The sequence below is a fragment of the Eretmochelys imbricata genome, chromosome 15, assembly GCF_965152235.1.
Source record: "Eretmochelys imbricata isolate rEreImb1 chromosome 15, rEreImb1.hap1, whole genome shotgun sequence".
Taxonomy (NCBI): Eukaryota; Metazoa; Chordata; order Testudines; family Cheloniidae; genus Eretmochelys; species Eretmochelys imbricata.
The window spans coordinates 27,908,825-27,936,038 of record NC_135586.1 but is presented as its reverse complement, the minus strand read 5'-3'; the positions used below and the strand labels follow the sequence as shown (position 1 = coordinate 27,936,038).

At 38.7% G+C, this 27,214-nt stretch overlaps 1 protein-coding gene across 9 annotated transcripts in view; it reads left to right on the top strand.

The window, feature by feature from the left end:
* ATXN2 (ataxin 2) overlaps positions 1-26,167 on the top strand; it is a 69,748-nt gene extending 43,581 nt beyond the window's left edge. For 5 of the 9 annotated variants that reach the window (XM_077835240.1, XM_077835235.1, XM_077835243.1 and 2 more), the window contains 12 exons: positions 330-400; positions 1,277-1,584; positions 2,157-2,220; positions 3,530-3,682; positions 5,807-5,873; positions 7,723-7,907; positions 8,568-8,700; positions 13,265-13,318; positions 19,952-20,097; positions 20,937-21,164; positions 24,563-24,731; positions 25,532-26,167. In XM_077835240.1, coding sequence (XP_077691366.1) covers positions 330-400; positions 1,277-1,584; positions 2,157-2,220; positions 3,530-3,682; positions 5,807-5,873; positions 7,723-7,907; positions 8,568-8,700; positions 13,265-13,318; positions 19,952-20,097; positions 20,937-21,164; positions 24,563-24,731; positions 25,532-25,560 — 1,607 coding nt within the window. In that variant the 3' untranslated portion in view covers positions 25,561-26,167. The remainder of the gene's footprint in view (positions 1-329; positions 401-1,276; positions 1,585-2,156; positions 2,221-3,529; positions 3,683-5,806; positions 5,874-7,722; positions 7,908-8,567; positions 8,701-13,264; positions 13,319-19,951; positions 20,098-20,936; positions 21,165-24,562; positions 24,732-25,531) is intronic. The other 4 variants (XM_077835236.1, XM_077835238.1, XM_077835237.1 and 1 more) reach the window with 4 other exon arrangements.
* Positions 26,168-27,214: the final 1,047 nt, after the last annotated feature.

The following is a 27,214-nucleotide window of genomic DNA, read 5'->3' as shown; positions in this document are numbered from 1 at the left end:
CCTCTTTCATACAGCTCAAGATTCTGGAGGCTGCATTGTAACTAAATTTAAGTATCTCAGCAGATAAAGAACAAAATTTAACTTTAAAATCCCAAAAGTGTAATGTATTTAAGGGAGCTTTTCATTTTCTCTTATGCAGTGATTTGGATTAGAATTGCTACTGAATGTTTGCTCCTATCGGAGTAACAGCTTTCCAAATCAAAGATATAATCTTTCTTTCATTCTTGGAAAACTGATATTCATGTTACTGACATAACTCCAGTTATTATAAGGTTTGTTTTATGCGGAGTAGGAGTTTGGGTTTTTCATGTGTATATTATGTTTGGCAGGTGTATCTTCAGTTGTTTCAGAACATAGAAAACAGATTGATGATTTAAAGAAATTTAAGAACGACTTTAGGGTAAGTGTCTTTCATGTGGGCGTTGACTAAAAAGAGAGTTTTATACCGTCCTTTTCCATTGACGTGCATCTATATTTTCAGTTAAGGAGTTGAGCATATTTATCAATAGCAAAATAGGCCCTTAAATTAATGAGTACATATTAGAATGTCATTCAAACAAACATATCCATATAAGATTGTGACACAAGCCAATATGAGCAAAATCAGTGCTCACTCTCCTTAATCTGTATGTGGTACTTAGGTGTCTCAGAATATTCAGCATTAGCAATATTGAGCAATTTAGATACTGTCTATTGGAACACTAGTCAGAACCCTTTTGTGTCTCACTGTAAATAGCTCGAGCAATTGGGGCAGGTATAATTAACCGTGTTGTAGCTGTGTTGCACATCTTCCCTCCCAGAGAACCTCTACATCCCAAAAGTAGCTATGCCATAATATGTCTAATAGTTAGCCTAATTTAAAACATTTAATTGAACCGGTTAGCTCTCTGGGGGCAAAAATGGCTTCTTAAATTGCTATCTCATCATTAAGTGTTACTGTTACATTGTATTGAATAGTGTCTAGTACTGCTTAGGTGTTGCTTTGATTTGTACATTCATTAGAAAATGAGAAGGAAGCCTCTTCAATCCCATCAAAGTGCTTCTTTCATCTAAGCCTCCTTAAGTTTATAGACCCATCACATGTGTGTGCTTATTTCTGTTTTTAGTGATGAAACTTGCATCTTCCATTAAAATAATTTCAGGCTCCTGCAGCTGAACAGTTTATGGGAATTTTCCTTTTTGATTGCATAAGTATTGTTGGTAGTAATTCATGTGTTTTCTGTATCCCGGCATAGGGATGATATTTATTGAAAGTGTTAACTATTGGTGTTTTCAGTTACAGCCAAGTTCCACCCCAGAGACTGTGGATCAACTGCTAAACAAAAATCGAGAAGGTGAAAAATCCAGAGATGTGATTAAAGAGAAAACAGAATCAAACTCTAAAGAATCTGTCATTGAAACCAGCAGTAATGCGAACTCAAACAGTGGCAGTAGCAAATCGAATAGTCCCAGTATTTCTCCATCAACTAGTAGTAGCTCTGAGCAGAAGCGAGGGCCAGAGGTAACCTCTCAGGGTGTACAGACATCTGGACCTGGAAGTAAACAAGATAAAGAGGATAAAGAAGAGAAGAAAGATACCTCTGAGTGAGTAATTGTGTTCTTAATAAACAAATCTGGTGTTTTCTCAGTTTTTAGAATCCCCTGCAAAGGGGAGAGCTACTGTTTGAAAAAATTAACTCTTAGTATTTATATAGGACTTTACGTTAATGAATTAATCTTCACAATGCCTCTGAATTAGGTGGGTAAATATCTGCGTTTTACAAATGAGGAGAGAGGCAGAAGTTAAATGGTTTGCCCAAAGCCACGCAGCAGGTTGGTGGCCGAGCTAGAACTCTGGTCCTCCTGACACCTAATCCTGCACTCATTTGTCTAAACGCTGTCCCTTTGTCAATCAAACTAATCGCTATCAAAAATATGCTTTGTAGAAATAAGTGTAGTAGTTGAATTTTTTCCCTTTTCTTTCCATATAGTGTGATTAGCTGTGTGCCCTTTAGTTTCCCAAAAGTCTTCTCAGTTGTAAAACCTAATCCGACAATATTTTTATGTTGTGATGGGATTTTAATAACTCTAACAGTTGAACTGTGAAAGACTTCAGGGGAAGTGTTTGTGAAGGAATATCTCTGAACTTTAAATCATTTGTATGTTTTTGTGTTTAGGCAAGTTAGGAAATCAACACTTAATCCCAATGCAAAGGAGTTCAACCCTCGATCTTTTGCTCAAGTAAGTTGATGGTTGTATTAAGCGATATTGCATGTGGTGGCATACAACCTCTCAAGTAATTGCACAGTAATATTGTTTTTCTTTGTACGCTTGGGTCAAGTACGCTGTATTCCGCTAGTTGAGTCTGAGGGCTGGTCCACACTGGGAATTTACATTGCCATAGCTACGTCTTTCAGGGCTGTAAAAAATCCACACCCCTGGGAGATGTAGCTGTGCTAACCCAACCCCTGGTGTAGAAAACAGTGCTACCGACTCTCAGGGAGGTGGATTACCTACGGCGATAGGAGAGCCCCCCCGTTGGTGTAAGTAGTGTCTACGCTGAAGCGCTAAAGCAGTGCTGCGCTAGCATTTGAAGTGTAGACATACCCTTTGTGTCTCTGACCAATTCTCCTTCCTGGTTTAACAGTGTACCAGACTAATTCTGAGGGTTTTTAAGAACAGCAGTTTGGTGCATCAAACCATAACATATTTTGAAGGGGGTTCACTATATTTAGTAAACAACAGACTACACCAAATGTGGTGTACTGTTTTATTTAATAAAAAAGGCTGTCTTAAATACCTGGCCTGAGTGACCGTTTGGGACGCTGTATTATATTTATTTCCTTCAGATCTTCACCACATATCCTCTCATCCCCTCCCTCACCCATTGTCTAAACTGGTTCCTAATTACATTCTTCTGAACTCTGACAGTATTTAAGTTAATGGAACTTATTCACAGATGGTCACAAGCCCTCTAGGAAGGCTTTCAAGATTTTGGTTTTGACAACAATATTTGACCTGGAGCTGTTGCCAGGGTGCCCAAAGCCAGTCCACCTTTCCCTTGAAAAGTTTCCTCCTCCTAGTGAGGAAACAGCAGCTGTGAATGTTACATCCAGGCTACCACAAGGAGGGTGTGCGGCATCTTTGAAAACTGGTGCTGCTAGGAAATGTGGAGGCATGATGTGCTGCTCTTAGCCCTTGCCTTACCCTTCCGCACAGGCGGTGTGCTATTTCTGTAGTGCTGTCCTCCTCTTCTCAAGGAGCAAGCATTTCTGCTTTGAAGTACTTTGAGTCAGAAAACACTAACTCTAGCACTAGCCTTCAGTATCTTAAAATCTTGATAAACTTTTCTTCTTTGTCTTTTTAACTTCACCATGCAATCAGGTGAAAAGAATTTACATATTTTAAATGCCTGTCTTTAAAGAAGCATAATCCGTTCCATTCCTATCTGACCGCCATGTGCAAACTCTGAGCATAGGTAAAACTGGCATACATGGTATACATGAGTGAATTGTGCGCTGACAGAGTGAACTGTTTCATTTATTTGTAGCCCAAGCCTTCTACTACACCAACCTCACCTCGTCCCCAAGCTCAGCCTAGCCCTTCTATGGTGGGTCATCAACAGCCAACTCCTGTGTATACTCAGCCTGTTTGTTTTGCACCAAATATGATGTACCCAGTCCCAGTGAGCCCAGGCGTACAGGTAAAATAGACTTGTCTAACAGCTTAATTAAATATAATATTGTTGGCACATTTAAGATCATGATTAATAGGAGGTGGGACTTAAAAGCAGAAGTAAGCTGTTAGTGCCCTGTTGTGCGAGGTGCTGTACAGGGATAGATGTGCTCTGTGATCAATATTTACACCATTATTCATATGTATATTTATCTAAACAGCTAAAAATTAGAAAACATCCCGAATTGCCTCTCCGCGTAACTGATATATTGCTTGATTTCTTATAGGTGTTATTGCAGAAGTGGGTTTTGAAGGGACTCCAGTTCCCGGCAGGCAGCAGTGTGCCATTAAAAATCTGGCTGGCCCCCCTGCCTCTTCCCGCAGTGTGCTGGGTTTCTGCCCCTCCTCCTCCTCTCCCTCCCTGCTGGCCCTTGCGAGGGAGGGGATAGGGGAGAAGCGGGGTCAGCGTGCTTGCTGCTCCTGGTGGAGGCAGAGAAGAAGCGGAGGCAGGGCCTTGGGGAAGCGCTGCATTTGGCCATAAATCCAATACATAAGCTTTCTATTGTAAATGTTGTTCAAAGTAGCACATCCAATCACTACTAGCCTCAGGAGTGGATTATTGGAAATTTTTAAGAGCAGGTTAGACAAACACCTGTCAGGGATGGTCTAGATAATACTTAGTCCTGCAATGAGTGCAGGGGACTGGACTAGATGACGTCTCGAGGTCCATTCCAATCCTACAATTCTATGATTTCTACCCTGTGGTCTGTAGATGTTTGGACATGCAAACTTAATAATAGTAGCTACAATAGAATGCTATGTATTAGGCAATTGGAAACTTGAGCTGTGCTTACAAGCCTCAAACATTTATTAATCTTCTGGTCCCTTGCCAAAATTTCGTGTTTTTAGTCACAATATAAAGACTCAATTAATAGTCTTTCCAATGAAATATTTTTTTGGGGAGAATGAGAGAGAGAGAAGGGTTATTGTAGTAATGTTGAAGCTATCCTTCTGAAATGTTAAATGAAGGTGCTTGTACTGTATCTGGTAGCTTCCCAAATGCAAGTTAGATCCCACTGTTCTGAATCTACACAAATTCCTGGCTGACAAATAGCCGGTACTAGGTAAGACACTGAGCGTTTCAAATATTGATACCTTGAAACCCTAGTCTAGGGCAAAAAACCATCAAACATGCAAATTGCTGCAGCACATTTTCTTGTTAGCACAGCTGTTCATCCTTCTGTTACTAGAATGTGACAGGGTTATTTTTGGTAACTACTAAATAATGTACCCTATTGCCCTTTGAATGGTAATGGCTTTCCAGTGATGTCACATAAAAGGCGACAATTAAAATGCTAAGATAGCAGCATAAAGTTTTAAATTCAAATTAATTGTGGAATAGCTTTCCAGCCAGTCTTTAAGATCTTTTTTTACTGAGATGCAAGTGAGGTACAACATTCTAATCACTAAAACGATCTGTTTTACTGTCATCTTAAAATTAAATGTACTTCACTGCTCCTTTGCTGTTTTTTGTATCCGTTGCCTACATAGTGTCTGCAGTGACTTATTGTTTAAGTATGCAAATATAAAACCTAAAATTCACAGGTAATAAATAAATTAATACGGTCTCAGACAAATCCTAAATAATTAATCTCAGATGCTGGAAAAATAGTTACTTGTACAGTTTAAAAAAGGCTCCAAATAGTCATTGGAAACCTCTTTAAATCTGGTAACTTCATAGTTCAGTCTAGTAGCTTCTTAAGTGCTATTTATAAGTCATCCTTGGCATCTTCATAGTCTTCTGTGTTGGGTAGGTGAGTGTAGTATAGATAACCGTGATCACCTACCTGCAGCCTCCTAACAAGTTTATAAATAGAGCTGGAAAACTAGGGTATGCTAGCTTTTATTTCAGGGAGACCTACATAGTAGGGAAGCACTGTCCTTCCCAGGCTGTTAATATAATCATTTGTCTTATCCCATTATGGGAATAAAAACTATACAGTTGCTCTTAAGAAAAAACAAAGAACATTTCTAATTTCAGGGTGGTTATGAACAATATTGTTAGATTCAGGAGTGAAAATTCTAAAGCTGATATATTTAAAAACCTGTCAAAAAACATACCATAGCTTCACTGCGTTCTCTTTTGTTTCAGCCTTTATATCCTATTCCCATGACTCCCATGCCAGTGAACCAAGCCAAGACCTATAGAGCAGGTAAAGGTGAGAATAATACTGCCTGTTTGGTTTTAGACTGCATGTAGCATGAATAGAGTAACAGACATGCACATTTTTATCCAGTTCATGTTAATTTATGTCCTTTAATATCAATGTAATTTAAACTGGTACGAATACTTTTCAATGCTAAAGATAAATACATTGCTTTTGTCTGTGTGAGGGAAAAAAAAAAAAAAAGCTGTAAGCTTGATTACTGGAGAATTGCTTGTCTTCGAATTCAGTATAGGATAACCAAATTTAAAAATGTTTACAAATATTTCAAATTCTTTAATAGCTGACTGTTTCAATCACTAATGTTTTCCTAAATTTTATTAGTTAACGTTGTTAAAGAGGGACTTTTTCTAGCAATTTGCAGCAGAGCATTGAGCTACACCTTAGTAGGGTATTTTCTCTATACGGTAATCTTTCCACTAAGTTCTACACTGCTCCAGTGGAAAGGGTTTATTTTCTTCCCTCCTTGTTCTACTGGAGCACTATTTAGAACAGCTTACTGCTAGTCCTTGTATCTCACTGTCCCTTTTCATCCCTCTTGCACCCAAATAACTGAAGTGATTTAACACAATACTTTTATGGCTAGGTACTGTTCTCCAATGAGTGAAACCTGTTGCTAGATAAACTGGAAAATTTGGTGTGCGTATATGGCTAAGTGCATTATCTGCATTTTTTTAATACACATCAAGTGAACAAAAGGCAGGAACTGTCTGTCTTGTTATAGCTACGTTTTAGATAATACTCTAATTCTACAATTTTGACAACTCTTGGAAATTTGGTGGCGCTCTTAAAGTCCCAGCTCCTGGAGGCAGTTGATCATGTGAGCATCTCTGCTTTAATTAAAAAAATCAAGTTTATTGCCCCAATGATTGTGGAGAAAAGCCTGAAAATGAAACAAACAAAGAAAAACCCCAGAAGATAAATCAAAACCCCAAATATGTTTTGTTTTGTTAAATATGATTTCTGACCACTTGGGGTTGGTAATACTGATTTTGCTAAATGTATATTTAAGAGTTTTTTAGTCAACCATGCTCTTATTTCTAAGAGATCCAAGGCTATGTAGAATGTATGAATGTTCAAGCTCTTAAAATGCATATTTAGACTAGATGCAGTCTCCACTTAGAGCAGTCAGGACATCTTTGCAGTGTTAGGTAAGAGTTTAGCTCCACTAATGAAAAAAATGTGCACGTGTCTTCCCTAAGGTTCAGTGGCCACTAGTGTAGCCATTTTCTTTCCTGCTCTTGGTTGGCTGATGAGATGGTCACTTGAAAATATGCAAGTGTTTTCTTGTATGCGTTAAGAGTTACTTTCCTCTGTAAAACAGTTCTTCTGTTTAAACAGCTTCCTTTAGAGTCCCTTTGGTAGCAATTTCAGTTTTGTGAACATGGAGCCATACACATTTCTCTTCAACAATCAGGTTTATGTAGAGCTGCTTGTATTTAAATCCTCTGCACTGAAAGCTCCATTTTGTGCTGATGAAGCTACCTTTTTGCATTTTAGAAAGATTTTTAAATTAATATACAAACTCAGTTTATCATCTTTCCTCTTCTGAATCATACCTGTGTAATGTACTTCTACAGACCATGGTTAAAGGTGATAGTGAGGCTGTTCTAGTTGGGCACAGGTTTCAGAGTAACAGCCGTGTTAGTCTGTATTCTCAAAAAGAAAAGGAGTACTTGTGGCACCTTAGAGAAAGCTTATGCTCAAATAAATTGGTTAGTCTCTAAGGTGCCACAAGTACTCCTTTTCTAGTTGGGCACAGTAATTTTGGATTAAAACCTTCAGGAAAGACCTGGTTACTTTAGAGCCTCCTTCCTAACGTGAAATATTCCTTGCTTTGTAGTACCAAATATGCCACAACAACGCCAAGACCAGCATCATCAGAGCACTATGATGCATCCTGCCTCAGCTGCAGGCCCCCCTATTGTAGCTACACCACCAGCCTATTCAACACAGTATGTTACTTATAGTCCTCAACAGTTTCCAAATCAGCCTCTTGTGCAGCACGTGCCACATTATCAGTCTCAGGTAAGACTCCTTTAGTGTGTGGTTGCCTCTTGCTGCATTCGTATTGGAACAGATGTGTAATTAAGACTTAATTCGGGAATTCTATATACTGTATCTTTTGTTACATCATGTAATTGCTACAATTAGTATTCAGATACTGCAGAAATATTGATACTTTGCGCTTCACATCATAGCCCTCCACAAACATTAATGTCCCCTTAATAGTAAATACAAATCTTAAATACAGAATATCTGTACCTCATCATTAACTACATCCCATGGTGGAACATCTCTTTCAAATGAGTAATTGGACGTAGATTTAAAAGATGCAGTTGCTAAAATAGTTGGTGTAATAAGATGGATGGGATATGGTATAGTTTAAAACTTTTGTTCAATTTAAAGAGACCCTTCGTCAACTTAAGATCAGCAGAGTAGTTCCTTTTGTTAGCTTCCTTTTGTGGAAGGTATTTCTCATTTTAAGTTTTCAGGAGTTATCTGGATAACAGTGACAGGTGTATTTTGAAATATTCTTGTAGCTAGTGCAAAGCAAGCTGTAGCTTTTCAAATGATCATTAAGTGCCTTTAAGCATGCACTGTACGAGCTTAATTAAAGGGTGTATTTAACTTTTGTGCAGACATGTTTTTTGACTAATTGATTTGTCTTATTTTTATTGGACACAGCATCCTCATGTTTATAGCCCTGTAATACAGGGTAACACTAGAATGATGGCACCACCAACACATGCACAGCCTGGTTTAGTATCATCTTCAGCAACACAGTATGGTGCGCATGAGCAGACGCATGCTATGTATGGTAGGAAACGTTTTGTGTTGTTTATAACTTTTTACGTTGTTACATTGTGCAGGGATATATTTACTATCTCAAGCTTCAACCATTGGCATCACAGTGAAAGTTATAACAGTAGACGCAGAATATGGTTCATAAAACTAATAAGCAAGGTATTGCAAACCTGAGTTATTTGATTAGCGTGAAAATAGATCCAAGTAGGCTAGTTTTAATAAGACACTAGTGTTGGAGATGATGTGCCAGCATGAGAGGCTGCTAAGGAATACCAGCTTAAGCAAGTCTGTCACAGGCTTTACTTGATTGCTACGTCCTTGACTGTTAGTTCATTATAACAAGGACTGTAGTGTTGTCACAAAACTGACTTCAGTTTCAAAATCTGACTTCTAGTCCTCACAACGTTAGCATGATAAAACCACTGCTTTAATAATGCTAATAATATACATTAACAGTATAAAAAGATTTGTCGTCTGAGGAAAATATTTCTTTGTGGGCGATTCTCCTTTCCTTGGCAAACCCAAGAATATAAATCCTGTTTTGAACATTTCATGTAGAAGTGCTTGCTATATGATTTCAATAACAAATAGAAGTCTCCAAAGTTGTCAGTCTGGCACTTTTCACTAGCACTAACCTCACTGAAATACTTAAGTTAAAACATGAAGTGAGATACCGGTTGAAAAATGCAATGCAAAGAATCTCTAAAGCCACATAAACCAGCACTAAAATAATAAGTCCTCCAAAGGAAAAACTGGCTGCAAGAACTTGCCACTGAAGACTCAGTCCATGATCTTAAAGGGGGCTTAGGATTTGACACACACATCAAAACAGAAGATTATCTCTTGAAAACATGTTTATTCAACAGTTTTTGTCTGAGTATTTGATGAAGAAATTTTGTGAAGTCAATCATAATGTTGACCTAGGGTGTGTTAAAGGATGTCATGTAACTTTAGACATCTTTGTATGTTTTTTTGGTGACAGAGTTTTTTGCATTTTTTTCCTTACGGATGAATACTGTCTATTATGAAAACTTGCAAGCCCAAAAATCTAAAGCTTAATGCAGAATTAAGATTCTGATAACAGAATCTGTCATGTCTGTCTTGAAATATCATACTGAAATCTGATCTTTGCTCATGTGTGTTCATTCAGGAAAAAATGATGCAGACAATATCACAGTAAAAAGTTCTGAGACTGGATTTGGAGGAAAAGTATATTTCCGCCGAAGTTTCATGTGATATAGCTGAATTGAAAAGAAAGTAACTTGTAAAGTTTAAGTAATAGGTCTTTGTTCTCACTGGCTCATGTTGACATTTGTTAAAATAGTCTGCTCTTTCATGTGCATTCCTAGTTTATTGAGACATACATGTAAACGGAGCTTTTATTGTGATTTTTATGGGATTACTGTCTTCATCGACTTACTGCTTGAAGGCTTTCAGACTTCCTGGTAAAAAGACAGTTCTCAAAAAATCCTATCTTAAATAAAACTAGATATGAAATAATCTCTGGAATTTGGTTGTTGATTGCAACTTTCCCCAGCAACTCTACGTTGTACATCATTCTTATCTGTCACAATTTGGCAGGTCTTTGAAATCATGGTACAGGAGCAATTTTTTAATCAATTAGTACTTTAATCAGCTATTTCAAATTATTTTTCTCTGATGTTCCAACATACCATAGAACTCTAATTTTTATATCGTTGGTTTTTCAGCTTCAATGCATCATCAGTATCTATTTCAGGAAATCTAATGACGCTTTTTTTGGTTGACACGTGTTTTGGTTGTGTGTCAAGAAACCTGAAAACTCTCTAGATTTTTGTGGTGGGGTGTCCTTCTACCTAAATCCAAGCAGCATTTCTCTTACAGAACTTGGTCTTGCCAGAAGCTAGATGTTCTCCTGAACTCTTCTGGGTGGTTATCAGTTTGCTTTTCTGAACTGCTGACCTTCTCTCTTTTTATAACTGAGTGCTTGAAATGCTTGCCACAGAAATCTTCCTAAACCCAGTCTGATGCCAGTGCTACATCATAGGTGGCTTGTAAGGAGGCACTTATGTTGGATTATTGCATGTTCTTACCATCTTCTGGCATGTCATCTTTTGCCTGCCTTAACATAAATCAGCTAAACTGTATCTTTAGCCTTCTGGGCTTGCCATCAGGTATTTAATAGATGACTCCTAATGCAGTAGCTCAAATATAGGACATTCTCAAATGAAGTGTGGCATTTAGTTTGGTTACTTTTCCCACAAATAACTACCTTGTTGCTGGATAATAAAACTTCTGCTTCCATTTAGCAATACGTCGCTGTTTGCTTGAGTAATCTATCTGTAGCATTTAATAGCTGTGCGGCCTGGGGAGTAAATTGCTATAGCACAACTTGCTGGATGTGTTAACAATCCCTTACGTTAGGAGACACTAGATATTTTACGCTTCCCCAGTCACTTTGGACTGGACTGTAAGCAGATATCTATAACCACTGACGTTAGAGTGCAGTATTTTTTTTCTCTCCACATTTTATGAATCTCAAGTGTATGTATAGGATCCATGTAGTGAATACAGCAACATATCCTGGAAATAAACTTCTGATTTGGGTATGTTGCTTAATTCTTCAGGAATATTTAGTGACTCTAAGTGATGAATAACTTCCATATGATTATGCCATTCACAGAAATAACAGCCACTGATTTTAATTTTTAGAATAAATTTGCCCAAGTGAGTTTTCAGATTTTGCTTCTGGCATTTTCATTTACACTGTTGGATTTCCCATTGCTATTAAGATGAACTGTGTTAAGGTCCCCATGTCCTTGAAGCTAATGGGTGCTTTCTTTGTGATATTGTCAAGTGGCTCCCTGCACAAAACACTACCTTTAATATCAGACTGTCGTTCTACCTGAGTGCTTGTGTTACAGAATGAAGAAGTCTGAAAGGACAGCTGCATTGGGGGGGGGGAGGGTTAATTGCTTTTAAAGCATTCTCCTAACATTTCCTTAATCAGTGAGTAAAATCTCTGAAAGCTTCACCTTCCTGATTAGTTTGAGGCAAGTAAAAATCAAGGCAAACAGTAGTCACTGTTCAGTGAAGGGAATTAAATTCTTTATCCATTAGATTATTTGCTGAAAGTTACTTTTTTCCTTCATGGCAGAGGAATCTGAATCCTGAAATGCATGCAGCGTTCTATACCTGTTAAATCTTTTGGACAGCAAAGGCTAGGATGATGCATTTTTCAAAATCCCATTTAGCTAATGCTGTGTAATTGAATGTTTCTGCTAGATGTCTACAATATAACAGGCAATTCAGGAGATCTGATTGGTGTCTTTGTCACTGCTCTTGAGTGCCACAATTTTGTCATCACTTCAGTTCCTGAAGTTGAATGTTCTTCAACAATTGGAAAGTAGCTAAACTATATGGGCACTATAAATTAGTGGTACTTCTAAACATATGATGGAGCAACACACAAATTCATGTTTTTTCTTAAAACATTGAGAGAATGTTAAACAACTTTCTTTCAATTTTCTTTCCTCTTGCTCTTATAAATAAACACTAAAACTGGACATCATTAACACAAAGACTGATATTCACTTGATCTGACTCTAGGTTTTAAATGTTGGCTCCTTTAAATCATATATAAATTCTTAGTGTGAAAAGTTTGAAATAGGCACTTAGCGCTGAAACAAAGCAACAATATATGTATGATTGTTGCTCCTACAGAACTAATTTGTTTATTGGTTCTAAAGAACAATGGCTCAAGCTTTGTACTTTCTGGTAGGTATGGGCTGTTTGTTATCTCCAGAATACCAGCGATGGGTAATCATGAGTTATCAAGTTTTCTGTTGACAATTCAAGCTGTGAGGGCAAATATATTCCTGTAACAATTAACTTCCACTAGTTTATTGTTTGGATAAATTGTATATGTTTTAGGTAATTGCTGTCCTCTGTAAAACTTCACTTGTGTATGTGAAAGACTTGTGTAAAACAAAATTTTGATTTTACACAGATACATTATTTATTCTTTTGCTTGTTCTTGGACCTCTCCGTCTCTCTTCTGCACATGTTTTATTGGTCTGGTGTTCTCTCTAACCTTATCTGTTTTTCTGTCCTAGCAGTAAGTTCTAATATCCTAAATAGTACAATGGTGGGTATGTTACAGATTTCAAGGAGTCTCCAGGGATTAAGAGTGAACCATCTCCAAAGGTGTCTTTTGGAACTGTTAAGACCTCAGTGATACAGCTGAAAAAAAACCAATTTATTTATTTATTTATTTATTTGTAACTCTTTTAACTCTACCTCTGAGGTTATTATTGGAGTGTAATAGAGGCTCAGTATCTGTTCATCTTTATTTTTGTATTAAAGTAAAACGTGGAGCCCTCAGTGTTATAGTTCAAAAGGAGGGCTTATTGGGGCTTACTTTATTTCAACTTCACTTGTAAAATTAAGTAAAAATATCCAGCCCTATTAACTAAACAAATAAAAATATCTGCATGAACCTACAATCTTCAAAAATAAATGAATGTCGACCTTTCCAGAAGATTGGAAGTTATAAACATGGCAAGAGGCTAATTTACCTTTCTATTTCCCAAATTCAGCATGTCCCAAAATACCATACAGCAAGGAGACAGGTCCTTCTTTCTACTTTGCCAGTGAGTTGGGTTTTTTGTACTAATTTTGATTGTACAGAAAATAATTTTTTAAAGGATAGATGTTAAAGGAATAGACATGCTGAGGGAACATTTTTTTTTTTTTCTTTGCACCAGGCCAAAATATAGAAAATCTCTTTTCAAGCAACAAAGTTATTGAATGAATGAATTTACAGGGCACCGAAAGCTAAAGTACAATGTACTTGTGACTTGTCTGTAGAATAGATTTATGTAAATACATTTCTGCGTGCCAAGTTGCATTACATTTTGTGCAATGAAGTCTTGGATCTAACTAGCTTCTACTGTATCTTGAACTGATGAAGACTTAAAGCTTCTTCCTTCTAGTCTACCACCCAAAAAATGGGCATCACCCTCCTTAACATCTCCACGAGCTCCTCTCTTCCCCCATCCCTGCCCAAAATGGGATTTCCAGTTTTCTCAAGGTTGGTCAAATTTCTGAGGGGAAGAAACTCTAGGACTTCAGTAGCAGTAAAACTCTATTTTGAGTCCTATCGTGGGGGAGAGTAACTTGTGCATCCTTTCAGTAGTCATGAGAGAGATCACTCGGGAATCCTTATTCTGGGGCCTCTGAAGAAGCATGGCAAGCAGCACCTCTTGTCATTCCTGTAAAAGTGTAGCATAGTATCAGCCCTGTGTCCCTTCATGGAATATGGTGGGGATGGGTTCCCGCTGGCCAGGTAAGTACTGCCAGTTACATGACCTGGTCCTTGTGCTTCAGCATGCTGCCATCTACGTGGTCCTGCAGCAGTGTGCTGAGTGGGGGAGTTTCTCTGCACTCTCTTTCTGCAGTGTGTGTGAGTGGGGCCAAACATAACTAGGTTCTATATACTTAATGAAAAAGGCAGCGGTCTCTAACCGCCAAACAAAGGTGCCTGATAGTCCAGGTACTGAACAAAGACCTCATATGTTAAGCAAAACGAGTTGACGAGGAGAATATCGGACTCACGACTTAATTATATGGCAGATAACCTCTGTTTCTCTCTCCTGATAATAGATCCCAGTAACCATACACAGCACATTCCAAAATGGAGTATGTTGTATTCTCTTAGAAATTACAATCTGAGTGAGGTTAAATTTCTATTTGAAGAGTTTACAAAACTTGGGGAAGAAGCTTCAGAAACCCCTGGTGTGCCGGGGTAGGGTCCCTAGTGGAATGGCCATACAATAATTTCTGGTCATCCCATCAGAGACCCTCCACAGATAGGCGAGGTGCAATTCCTGGGCCTCTCAGCTTGCTCCTGTATTGCAGCAAGCTTGATAGTGTCTCTCTACCTGTTCATAGTAGTGATCTGTTTCATGAACCCTCTTTCCAGTGAGTCAGTTCATTCAAGAGGATAAGAGGGAACACACGTTACATGATTTTTATTGTTCTTAACAGGTTTTGGTTTTAAAGGACTTCGTAGCTTTCATTTTGGCATGCAGAAAAATGTATTTTACAGAATGACTTCCTATGATTGTATACTGGAAATTTACTTTGAGCACTTAAGGGTGTTCACATATTTTGGTTTGGTGCATTGAAATTCCTTAAACAAGTTTCTTCCTTTAATAGGTATTCTTTTAAATGGAGTCCACTGTAAATGTGTAAAATGATTTTGTATGTGTTTATAAAATGAAAAAGACATGCTATATCTCTGCTTCCTACCATTCAAATTGAGGTCTTTAAATGTAGTTATCCTCACCATTTTACTGGGTCTGGCAATAGTCTGGAATCACTTCACTGGTCAGCACCTAGAAGCTATCTAGTAGGTTCTGACTATCAGTGCATTACTCCTCTGACAGTTCCCACTGTGTCCATTGTCAGCATTCTGTTTTCCCCACAAGAGACATTTGAATGTCAGAAGTTCAGGGATTGGTTTCAGTCTAGGCTAGTGGTTGGTAATGCTGTCTCTGATCTGTGCTGCTCTGATTTTTAATGTCGGCCATTTCTGTGGGTTTACAATAGCTGCCTTTCGCCTTTCTTGCTTTGCTCTTGTCAGCAACCTTGACTGTTACTCTTTCCTTCTTGTTTTCGTTGGAATTCAATTCAGTAAACCCCCTCTGGTATAGTATCTTTGTCCAATCCAATATGGAATTGCTTGTCTTAACTGTGCATCAATATCAAAATGATGGTCTAGTTATAAATAATATAGCCCATAGAAAGAAACCATCTGTTTAGAAAGTGATGTAAGTGAAGCAAATCAACTTAGTTCAGTGCTCCTAGGAAAGAAGAGAGACAAGGTGTGTGAGGTAACTTTTTTTTTTTTTTTTTTAATTGGACCAACTTCTGTGGATGAAAGAGGAAAGCTTTTGAACTGCAGCGCTCTTAAGGAAAGAAGGCATTTCTGACTTAGGCTGTGTCTACACTACAGTCAGGATTGACACTCTGAGATCAATCCACCGGCGGTTGATTTAATGGGTCTAGTGAAGACCTGCCAAATCGACAGCAGATTGTTCTCCAGTTGACCCCTGTACTCTACCCCCAACGAGAAGAGTAAGGTAAGTCGACGGGAGAGTTTCTCCTGTCGGCCCCCCACGGTGTAGACCCCACGGTAACTCGACCTAAGGTACGTTGGCTCCAGCTACGTTGTTCATGTAGCTGGAGTTGCGTAGCGTAGGTCGACTTACAGCAGTGGCATAGGCATAGCTTTAGACTTCTGCCGGAGGCAGACTATGATTATCAGCAGTGCTCAGATGAACAGAGGTTGCAACACTCTTTGTTATGTGCTTCCATAGAGCTTTTTCAGCACTGTATCCTGTATGAGTATGACAGCTGGAAAACCATAGCACTGCTGACATGTCAAGGACAATGTAATATGATTTCTGATTCCTTTTCTCCGTGATTTTTCTTCCCGTGTTTATTATAGAAATTAGCATGGAAATATTCACCTAGGGTGATTAACTCTGTGGATGAGCATGTAAAACATGGTTTATAATCAGTTGTCATAATAAAGGTGAGTAGACCGTATCTGGGTTGGTACGTTTTCATGACTATTTTGCGAGGCTTCTTTAATGGGTTCATGCGTCTTACTCATCTGAAGTAATCACGTGACACCACACTTTAAATCTCTGTGGAATCTGATGGTGATGTTAAAGACCTGACTTTAGGTGAGAGCACACAGCTACAGCACATAAAACTGAGACTTTTCCTCCCACACATCCTTATTAATAAATGGAAGGAAAGGACTTCAGAAAGTGAAACACTGTATCAGAATCTCTCTTGAAGTTAGCAGGTAGCAGCAGCTCTGTAGAAACTGATATTTTGTAGAACTAAATGGGAAAAAACTCCTAATGTTAATTTTCCTGAGGTCAAGTTGAACTTCTGCTATAAATTGAAAAAGGTGGATACATTTGTTTTTAAATGATCCGCCCCATTATTCCTGAAGCCTTCTCTAGTAAGATGTTTATGGAATCTGGTAAAGCCTCAACAAAAATGACAAAGGTGAGTGTTTTTCCTAAATGTTACTATTAAAATATTTGCAGCAGCAGTTGAGTGAACATTTTTAGTACATAATAGTCTATAAACTGACTAGAATAGGTTCTGAAAACAAATGTACAGCTGGGAAAATGTAAATGCTAGATTTTAAACAAACAAAACTCTCATAATTCTCTGCCAAGCTGTGGACATATTGATTTAGGAGAAGTTACTGAAAACTGGTGTTTTGCTCTTCTCCCACTTCCTTCTGCATGTAAAAATGTTCTAGTAAGTTCTGGACTTGTATTAGGTGGCATAACAAGTTCTTTTCAACATGAAGCCTTATTGCATAATATAGATACCTGCTTCAAAATACCTTGCATTTGGGTCTTCTCTCAAGTAATGAGAAAATAAAAGATGAAGCACAGTAATCGCTTTAGGGAATAATAAATAAATTATTTCAGGGCCTCTAATGAATAAAGTATAGATGTGGGAAACCTTGAATACCCTATAACTTCCAGTACATGCTTATAACAAATCTCCTCAAGAATGGAATGGAACTTTAATAAGGAGGGAGGAAAGAAGTTCTTGGGGCTGAGGCACTAGAATCAGACTTGGGAGAGGTAGGTTAGATTTGGAAAGCTATTTACTCCATCTGTGCCTCGGTCCCCTATGTCCGTTTTTTGTAGGGATTACTCAGACTAGAGATAAGCCGTATAAATATTGGATCAAGACTGATTTCATAAGGAGATGGAATGGAGAAGCTTGAAATTGTAACAGTGAGTTGAGTTTTAATTCTAATGTGTGAATTGGTCAGTTTTCGTACAAGCTTGCAGGCAGTGGAAAAAAACCGAAAAATTAGATGGAAATTTGCTGCTGCTGTAAATGGAATGTAAGTGGTAACATTAAAAATGAAGTCACTGTTTTTCTGCTTGAAAGCATAAGAGGATACCATGGCACTGGAGACTAACTCCTGTTTAGGTGCACAGAAACTTTAGAACTTCCAAAACCCCAACTCCTAACTAAAAACATTAATGGTATGTAAAGACTTAATATTGTAACAAGTATGTCATGGTCAAAGTAGCCCTTGGAATGCTTTACAAATTGAAAGCCTGTACAGTGCAGTTCACAAGATTCATCTGTCCTTTGAGATCAGTGAATGCTGCTGTACTGTGTGCTGGAAACACAGGGTCCATGAAGAGTTAATGACGCTTTCATGTGAGGTGAGCTCTTCAAGGGTTGAGTGGACTGCAGTGGGTGGATTATTTATACTGAAGCAAGCTCACCACTAGCTGAATAAAGTCACTGTTTAAGATTTTGTAAAGTATTGAGCAAACGTGAGGCAACAGAAGTAATAGCAAACTGGACTGGGAAAGGTTGGGACAGTGGGTGTTTGCTCAGAAGTAATTGGAGTACGTCTGAGGCACTTGATGAAGTGGCAAGGTGGCTAGTTTCTGTGCAGGCCTTGTGGCAGACAGTGCTGTACTTTATCAAATGGCAGTATGTTTGGTGTGCTCTCTCCTTCAATCCCCTGCTTTTTAGGATGAACAGATCAAAGGCCTCATTTTATGTGTGTTGTGTGGAGAAGTTCTACTTTTCAGAAACGGTAATGGGTTTTGACATTGGGGAATAGAAGTTAGAGCAATTAAATCTATTTGCTCTCAGAGCTGGGATTTCCTAGTATAAATAGATTTGCTGGCAATGAATATGCAGGTGGTTGTGGCCTTAACTGTAATCTAACTAACCTAAAACTATATCCCAGATGGAGCTCCTTTTTTCCAATGAACTGCTTTGTAAATCTAGAAAGGTACAGCAGAGGTACATGTAGTGTGGCCCTCAAATTCTCCTAATGTTGGCTTTCTTAGCACTTCAGTACAGAACTTTACATGTGTAGCTTTCTGATTTAGCAGGGAATTATAGTCCTGTTTGTTCCTCGAAACAATTAAATTAGGATACAGGCAGGAGCTGGGTTCAGGACCCAAGTGATCGGTTGCTTCAGATATTCCATTTCTAGAACTGTGGGCAGCAAAGCTAGTTTCCATTTCAATGCAATGTGGTATTGGACCAAGATGAATGTGAGCTTGACTTAGTAATGACTTTGCAAGCCGCATACACAAGCGACTGGTATGTTGTGCGTAATCTTACACATAATATAAGATCTAAAAACTACAGGCGTAGAGGAAGCATGTAGTAATTTTTTGGAGACTATTGCTTCATTTAAACTCATTGCTTAGTGCTCTAGTGAAAACCTTTTTGAAGCAATTTAGTGTGGCTTCTCATGCTGCCTGCTCTTAAAAATTACTGCCCCTTTTACAAAGGGGAGTGAACAAACTCTGCATGGGCCATTTTGTAGCCCAACATGATAGGAATGACCAAGCAGGGACTTGATTACATTTCACTTTGTTGTAGAAGGATTTCCCTAAGACTGTTTCTGCAGTTAATGAATGCTGCTGTTTGACTTGTGTGTTCAGTTTTCTTGCTGTGGGATTCAGAGTCCATGACTTCCAGAAACGAAGTGTTCTATAGCAACATCAAAAAGTCAGTGGGAATGGTGGTAGTGCAAGAAGGCGTCTTGAAGTGGGTGTTATATGTAAGGCTCCAACTTCAACTAAAGCTGGTTGGCTTTCAGAGAGCTAGAGTTTCCCAGCTCCTTTGTATATACTGTGTTTGTGTAACTTACACGCAAGCACACCTGTATGTGTGTGCTGACTGTACTGCAAACAACCTCCAGAAGAGTAGCATGGTGAGGTTAGCCAGGTAAAAGGCCAAAGACTTTGTGGATGGTGGAAATAGAATAAGTATTCGTGTTTGTGAATTATTTAACTCTGTACAATAGAGAATTTACTTTTTCCAGAACTATAAAATTTAAGAAACTGATTACAAATCACTTGTAGACTTATCTGTTTGACTAAAATTGCAGATTAAATACTGCTTTTGTGTTTTGATATATACAGTATCTTTTATTAAATCAAGCTAGGAAAGCTGAAATATTTTATTATGGTTATTTATTGACTTTCCTGCAAAACCATGTAAACTACATGAAAGCAAATATAAATTTTTAGATCCAAGGTAAGATGTGCAGGTAACTACAAGATAAACTATTTGTAGGGGAAAAAAGACCAATTCACCGTATCACTGATGTGCTGTAAAATGCTCATATGCAATGTGAATTTGGTGAGATGTATATTCTGTGTCACTTGTCAATTTCTTCCTTTTCCTTTTAGTTTCTACTGGCTCACTTGCTCAGCAATATGCCCACCCGAATGCTACCCTGCATCCACACCCTCCTCATCCGCAGCCTTCTGCCACACCAACAGGACAACAGCAAAGTCAACATGCTGGAAGCCACCCTGCTCCCAGTCCAGTGCAGGTAACAGCAAAACTCTAGAGAGCAAACATTTTGGAATATGTCATATAGCCCATTGTTTTAGAAGACCCTGCTCCAGTCTGTTACTTCGGCATCTGTTTGCTTTTCATGCAGCTCCAAACATATTCTTCTTGACAAATAATCTTTTATAGCAGCTATGTTCATAGTCCCTCATTCCAGAAGTAATGTGGCTTGGAAATACCATTTCCTTATGATTTCATGTGAATCCAAAGTGAAGTGCAGTCGGCCTGCCTTTATACCAATGTGTGATGATACTAATAAGGGTAAAGGATAGTGAATCATGACTTAAAATACTTTGTGTAAAAAGCAGGGGGTGGTTCTTCCCCCACCACCCACGTACACACAAGTCTAGTATTTGGAATTACTCATTTGACCCTTTTTGATCAGGAATGGGGGACAGGTGGCTCAGCAATGCTTTTGCAATTAATTAAGGAACGTCACTCCGCTGGTGCAGTCTGGCTGCAGGTTCGGTACGTGTGGATTTATGGCATGGAAAAGTTAGTCACAGACAGAAGTGCTGAAAGATGGCTTTTGTTTTTTACATAATAGCCTCAATTCTGGAGAACACATCAGGTCTGCAGGCTCCAGTGACTTTTTTCCCCCCGTTCAACGGACTTGGATAATAAGACCTACAGGATCAGAATGTGGCATTTTATTTTGTGTTATTTGTGCAGTGTATATAGGAACATCCTTCTAAAATGTTAGATATTAAGTGGCATTTTAGTAATTTATTATTATTTCCATGGAATAAATGTTTATCATTTCTCCCCTGGAACCAAAACCGAAACTCTCACTAATTCTTCCTCCTGTTTGCTTTGCAGCATCACCAGCACCAGGCAGCTCAGGCACTCCACCTGGCAAACCCACAGCAGCAGTCAGCAATGTACCATGCTGGTCTTGCTCCAACCCCACCTTCCATGACACCAGGCTCCAATACGCAGTCTCCACAAAATAGTTTTCCAACAGCACAACAAACAGTTTTCACTATTCATCCTTCCCATGTTCAGCCTGCATATACCAATCCGCCACACATGGCCCATGTACCCCAGGTAAACAAACTTTAACAACCTTCCAAAGACTGAATGGCCTGTTGCCTCAAAGATGTCGCCTTCACATGGAGTAGTGGCCTCTTTTTACATCATTTCTCTTGGCCGACTATTTTCTGTGTTGCTTAGGGTTCTGTTTGCACAGTGCCGTTCATTTAGCAGTCTGGAGGCGTACAGGTGCTCAAGAATCTTGGTGCACCAACTTCATCTAAAATAGCTACTGTAGGGCTCCACTTCGAGCTTTGGAAAAGGTATTTTGTTAAAACACATTTGAATGCAAAGCCACCTCTTTATAAAAAGTCTGTTCAATGAGAAATACTCAAGGGTGCTTGGAAAATCCTGAGAGGATTATGAAGAACTTCAGAAGAGTTTAAAGTGAGGTGGGAAGGAAAGATAGTAACACTGATGGGTTGCAAATCAAATTGCCAATGAGGATATGGGGGACAGCTCAGTGGGTTGCAATGGTCAAAAAAGCAAGCTGATCTTGAATGCTGTTTTCAGTTCTGGTCACCCCACTTCAAAATCTATACGGCAAAAATAGGAAAAAAATCCAGAGAAGGGCAATGAACGTGATTAGATGTGTGGAGAGACCACTGCAGGAGGCTCTGCTACAGAGATTGGCACTATGTAATTTAGAGAACACAGATTAGTGGAAACATAAAGGTACATCAAAGAATGAACACTTAAGCAGGATCATTCTTGTGGAGGATACTTCTTCCTAACCCCAGGCAGTTAGTGATTGGTTTATGCCTTAAATCAGAAGGGTTGATACTCCTTATGCATGTTACCCTAGCTAGTGTAACTCAAGATCTTGTTAATCAAATAGGAGTCTAATCCTTTTCTGAATTCTGCTAAAATCTTTCCCTCAATCTCTGGGACAGTCTCTGTTCAAGTTAATTAGGAGATGTGGAAAAAAAATTGCTTTTACCAAATTTCCTTTTACCCATTCTAAATGTATAGCTTTTTAATTTCAGAATCTCCCATTGCCTTGCTCTTGTGTTATGAAGAAACCCCCAACTGACTTTCTTTAGCCAACTTGTTATGGGGCCTTATCTTACTCCGAAGCATCTGGCCATTGACTCAAACAGGATATTGGTGTAGGTGGGATATTGATCTGTCTTAACTTGGTAGTTCTGTATCTGAATAGATTTTCTAGTTCCTTTGGGGTCCCTGTAAAGTCCTGCATTTGGACCCTCAGATGTGCCTAATTGTAAGTGACTGCTATATAGACACCTAGAGCACCAAACCTCAAAAGCAGAGGTAATCATTTCACTTCCATGATGTAAAGGACTAGGTGAACTGTAGTGAAGTGTAACTGACAATTGCATACCTGTGTGCCAGCACACTTTCAGTAAATGGAAGTTAATTGTCTAATCTTGCTGGCTCCTTTTTTGCTTTTTGGGCTTCACAAAAAATTACTAAAGAAAATAAGAAGCTTACTCTAGTGCAGAATTAACTAAATGACTGTTAAAGTCTCTGATATTTTTAATGAGCACAGTCAGTCTTCTATATCTCTGATCTTGGCTTGTGGAATTCTGTGCTGTTGGTTTCACAAACATAAAAAGAGCAGGCATGGACATCTCAAAAAATGTACAAAGTTCCAGATGGCTTCTCAGGATGGGGCAATGCCCCATAAGCTTCTAGTGAAGGAATGATATAGCTTCATCTATCTAAAAATCTCTTACAAAATGGCTACCTCAACTGCTTACAGGAAAAACAAATAATAATCCCGAAGCACCAGAGATAGGGATTTTCTAATGCTAAATACTAGCATGAAATTCATTATCGCTTTATGGTGGGAATTCTAGATGTGCTGACACTAAGGGATTAAATTAATTTCATTTTAAAGACAATCAGTAACTTGATGCTAATTGAATCCCTGACTCACGAAACTCTGAGCATGTTACATCATTACCATGGCAAAAAAATTTTATCTGCATGTCTGTATTGATCATGGCTGCTATGGTTTATAATAGTATTGCTTGATCAAAGCAAAAATTCTGGTGTTCATGAGGGAGGTAATGCATGAGGTTTGGAAGGCATGGCTGTTGAACACAAACAAGGTCCTTAGTATGATTTGGGAGTTAGTCCTCATGCCTTTAGGGGCTTCTTGGAAGCTATATTACAACTTGAGGAGTCCCATTAATCAAATGCCAGTCTGATTTAAGATTGACAGTGATACAGTAAAAGTAGTGCTTATGGAAAGAGTTGCAGGGTTTAGCCACATGGGAACTTTGCCCTTTCTGCACATCTAACTTGAATGAGTCTGAAGTCCTAGCCAGTGCCTGCTACTGTCTGGAATGGTGTCTGGCATCTGAGTTTCCTCTACCAGCATCACTTAAAACACACCCACAACTAAAATGGGAAAACCAAATTTATTTTGAAAACTTGTTTGCATCTAAACATGGACAGTCTTAAATGCTGCCTGGTTTTTGAGAGTCCTCTTGTAATTGAGAAATTACTGCTAGAGATTGGTAGGATTTTCCACTAGGAAATATAGGTAGTCCCTCTGACTGCCTCCTGTCAGGAGGCGTTACTACTGAGTGAAAGGAGTTTCCCCACCAACCGAGGAGAGACATTACTTGCTTATAAGGTGATAAGCGGTGAGACAGATGCATCTCACTTTTCCTTTGGGGATTAATTATGAACACTTTCAGTACATGAGAACTGTGATATTGTGAGCTTAACTGAAAATAGAACAGATCTGAGCTAGCGGCATTACATAGTGGAATGAAGGGGGAAATTACTAATTTTCAACTGTGTATGTGGGAGCGAATATAGCTATATAGAGAGACTGGACATTGGAGAGACAATGGGCATCTAGGACAGGTGAACGTGATGATTTCTCACCTGTCTACAGTTCCCAATTTCAAGTTCATTTCATGGAGGTGTGAAGTTTTTGTTGGAGACTTTTGCTTGGGGAAAAATGTAGAAATCTTTGCCTTTGCTTCATGCTTTTTCTTCCTCCTTATAACCATGCGTTCATATGAGGTACTGAGAAGGGGATGTTGGCTCTTCTCATGTATGTAAAGGCCTATATAAGGGCCTATTATTTGTGCGCAGTGTCCAATTCATTCTCTGCATAGGAAATGCTTCTCAATTCTTAACAAAATGTCTAAAGATTTTTTTAAAAATATTCCAAAAGTATTCTTTACCAGTGCTCTTAGTCAGCAATGAGCTCCTGCCCAAATTGAGATGATGTCAGCAAAGCCAAGAATAAGGATTTGACACCTTGTGTTTTAAAATCTCAAACTTACTCCCTATGTGCACATTTTAGCCAATTGACTTAAAATGGAGTAAATCTCAGGATTTACTGTTACAGTTGGAGGACTCTTTGCTAGTCATGTGGCCAGGAGTGTTGCCTCCTTGTGACCATTATACTAAAGAGCTCTTTGTTTCAGGCTCATGTACAGTCAGGAATGGTTCCTTCTCACCCAACTGCCCATGCTCCAATGATGCTAATGACGACCCAGCCACCTGGTGGTCCCCAAGCCGCCATCGCTCAAAGTGCACTACAGCCCATTCCAGTCTCGACAACAACACATTTCCCCTATATGACGCACCCTTCAGGTGAGGAGTGTGTGCGTGGGAGACCTGCACCTTAACTGAGCCAGGTCAAATTAGTGAGCAAAACAGTTATGAGCCAGGTTTGGGTTAGAAACAAAAAAACGTAAGATGTCCTTTTACAGAGGCAAACTGCTGAAGGCGGCAGACAGTATTTCTGCAGTTAGTATTTATATTTTGCTGCTCCAAATGTGAACGTAGTATGCATATAAGATGAATTAAGTTAGTAAAGACTTTACTTCTGTATATGCAAGACTTCAGTGTGTGTAGGACAATATCCGCCTGCCCTTGTCTTGGGGGATAGAATATGTAGGTGGCTTATGGTGTAATGATCCAAGTTTTGTACATGTAAAAGATATAAATTGTCTTGAGGATAGTTGTAAAAATATTGCTCCAGGGATAGGAGTATTCCTGGCAACTAATGGCTGAAGGCAGATGGGATTTTGACGTTGACTTTTTATCCGAAGAGCAACATTTTGCAGTACTGTTGCTTGGGAATACGAGGCCCTACTTGTTTTGTTGCTCTTTAAATGTAACTCCTTACCTAGGTGTCTCAAGTACTGTTTTTTCCCAAAGCAGGGTGTGAACTTGTACAGTGAACTAATACCTGATTTTGTATGGTGTGGAATGGGTGGGGAAAATACGTTGTGCTTTCTTAGGGTTTAGGTAGAAAAGCAGCTGAAGGACATCTTAATGCAGGTTTTTTTACAGATTTGAGCTAAATAGTTATCCTGTGATTTGATTAACTACACATTGTTGTATGGCTTATCAATCTGCTATTTACACCTGCACTCTTTTTTTTGCAGTACAAGCCCACCACCAACAGCAGTTGTAAGGCTGATCTGGAGTAACAAAGGCTGGATACCTTTTGTAGGCCAAAAACCTTCCTTCCACTGCTTCTGCCAACTGGAAGCACAGAAAACTAGAATTTCATTTATTTTGTTTAAAAAAAAAAAATTGATTTCTTGTAACATCCAATAGGAATGCTAACAGTTCATCTTGCAGTGGGAGAGATTCGGACTGAGTAGAGGCATGTGGGAACTTGTGGGTTATTCCATAATCCCATACACTGTATCAGAGTCCAGCAGGTGCCCAAACTCTGCTTGCTGAAAACTGGAAGTTATTTATTTTTTAACGACCCTTCAAAGTTATGAACTCATCAGCTAGCAAAAGAAGTAACACGAGTGATTCTTGCTGCTATTATCACTAAAAATCAAGACTTGGAGATCCCTTTTACGTCTAACTAAACTTGAAACAGGTTCAGTAAAAAAAATTCTAATCGTCAAACTGATGGATTATTATTTATAAATCACGTTTGATGAAGTGATCACTATTGCAAGACAGTGATGTAACTTTTAAGTTAAGAAAACTTTTACTTTGTAGATAATATAAAATAAAAACTTTAAAAAAAATTAAAAAATAAAAAAAGTTTTAAAAACTGATCAATCTGGTGTGTGTATGTTACTCTTGCCATACTTGATTCTCTAGCTTTAAGATTCTTTCCAATTTAATGTAAGGTAAAATTAATTTGGCATTATGAAATTTAAATAGTATTTGACGTCAAACCTTTGACATGTGTTTCTGTACAAGATATAAGGAGATTTTGTATAACGATCAATGTACCATACATAGTACTTCAGTCAAAGTATCCTACTTTAAATGCCTCTGTTTACCAGAACCTGGGAATGGGCGACCGGGGATGGATCACTTGATGATTACCCCTGTTCCGTTCATTCCCTTTGGGGCACCTGGTATTGGCCACTGTCGGAAGACAGGATACTGGGCTAGATGGACCTTTTGGTCTGACCCAATATGGCCATTCTTATGATCTTAGCTCTTGACTCAACTGCAGTAGCTTCGGTCCACAAAGTAGCATCTTCTGAGAGAAACAGAATGGGAAGGCTTGAGGCTTGGGGCAGTAGAGACGATGCATAGGTCAGTAGTGTGTGTTGGTGTTTGGGGAAGCTACTTGCCAGGCTGAGCAAGAAAAAGCTGCAGTAGTGATGGGTAAAATGTAGAATGATAGGAAAAGACTAGAAGAAAAGTAAGTGAATTTCATGTGTGTGTTTAGTACATCACATGAACATGAGCTACCTCAGCCCATGTCCATAAAATGTACTGTGATCTTCACCACTGTTCCTTATGGAACATACATCTGCTAACCAAAAGTTAATGGATAGGAGGAGGAAAACAGTGTGACCTGTTAAGGTACAAACCAGTTGTTGCATTTCAAAGGTGGGTTAATAATGTGTTTGTGTAAATATGTACATATTAAATATAGCTGGCAAAGTATACCACGGCTCAGTGCAAGATGAGGCTAAACAGTATAGTTTGTCTTGTAAGTCAATCCACTATGTGGACACTGCAATGAAAATGTCACTGCTTTACAGAAGTAATTCTGACAGGCAGTAGGGGGCATAAAACCATTAAATACTAATGGTGTATCTTACTCAACCAAGTGAGTAAATATACCTTGTACTTCTGTTCAT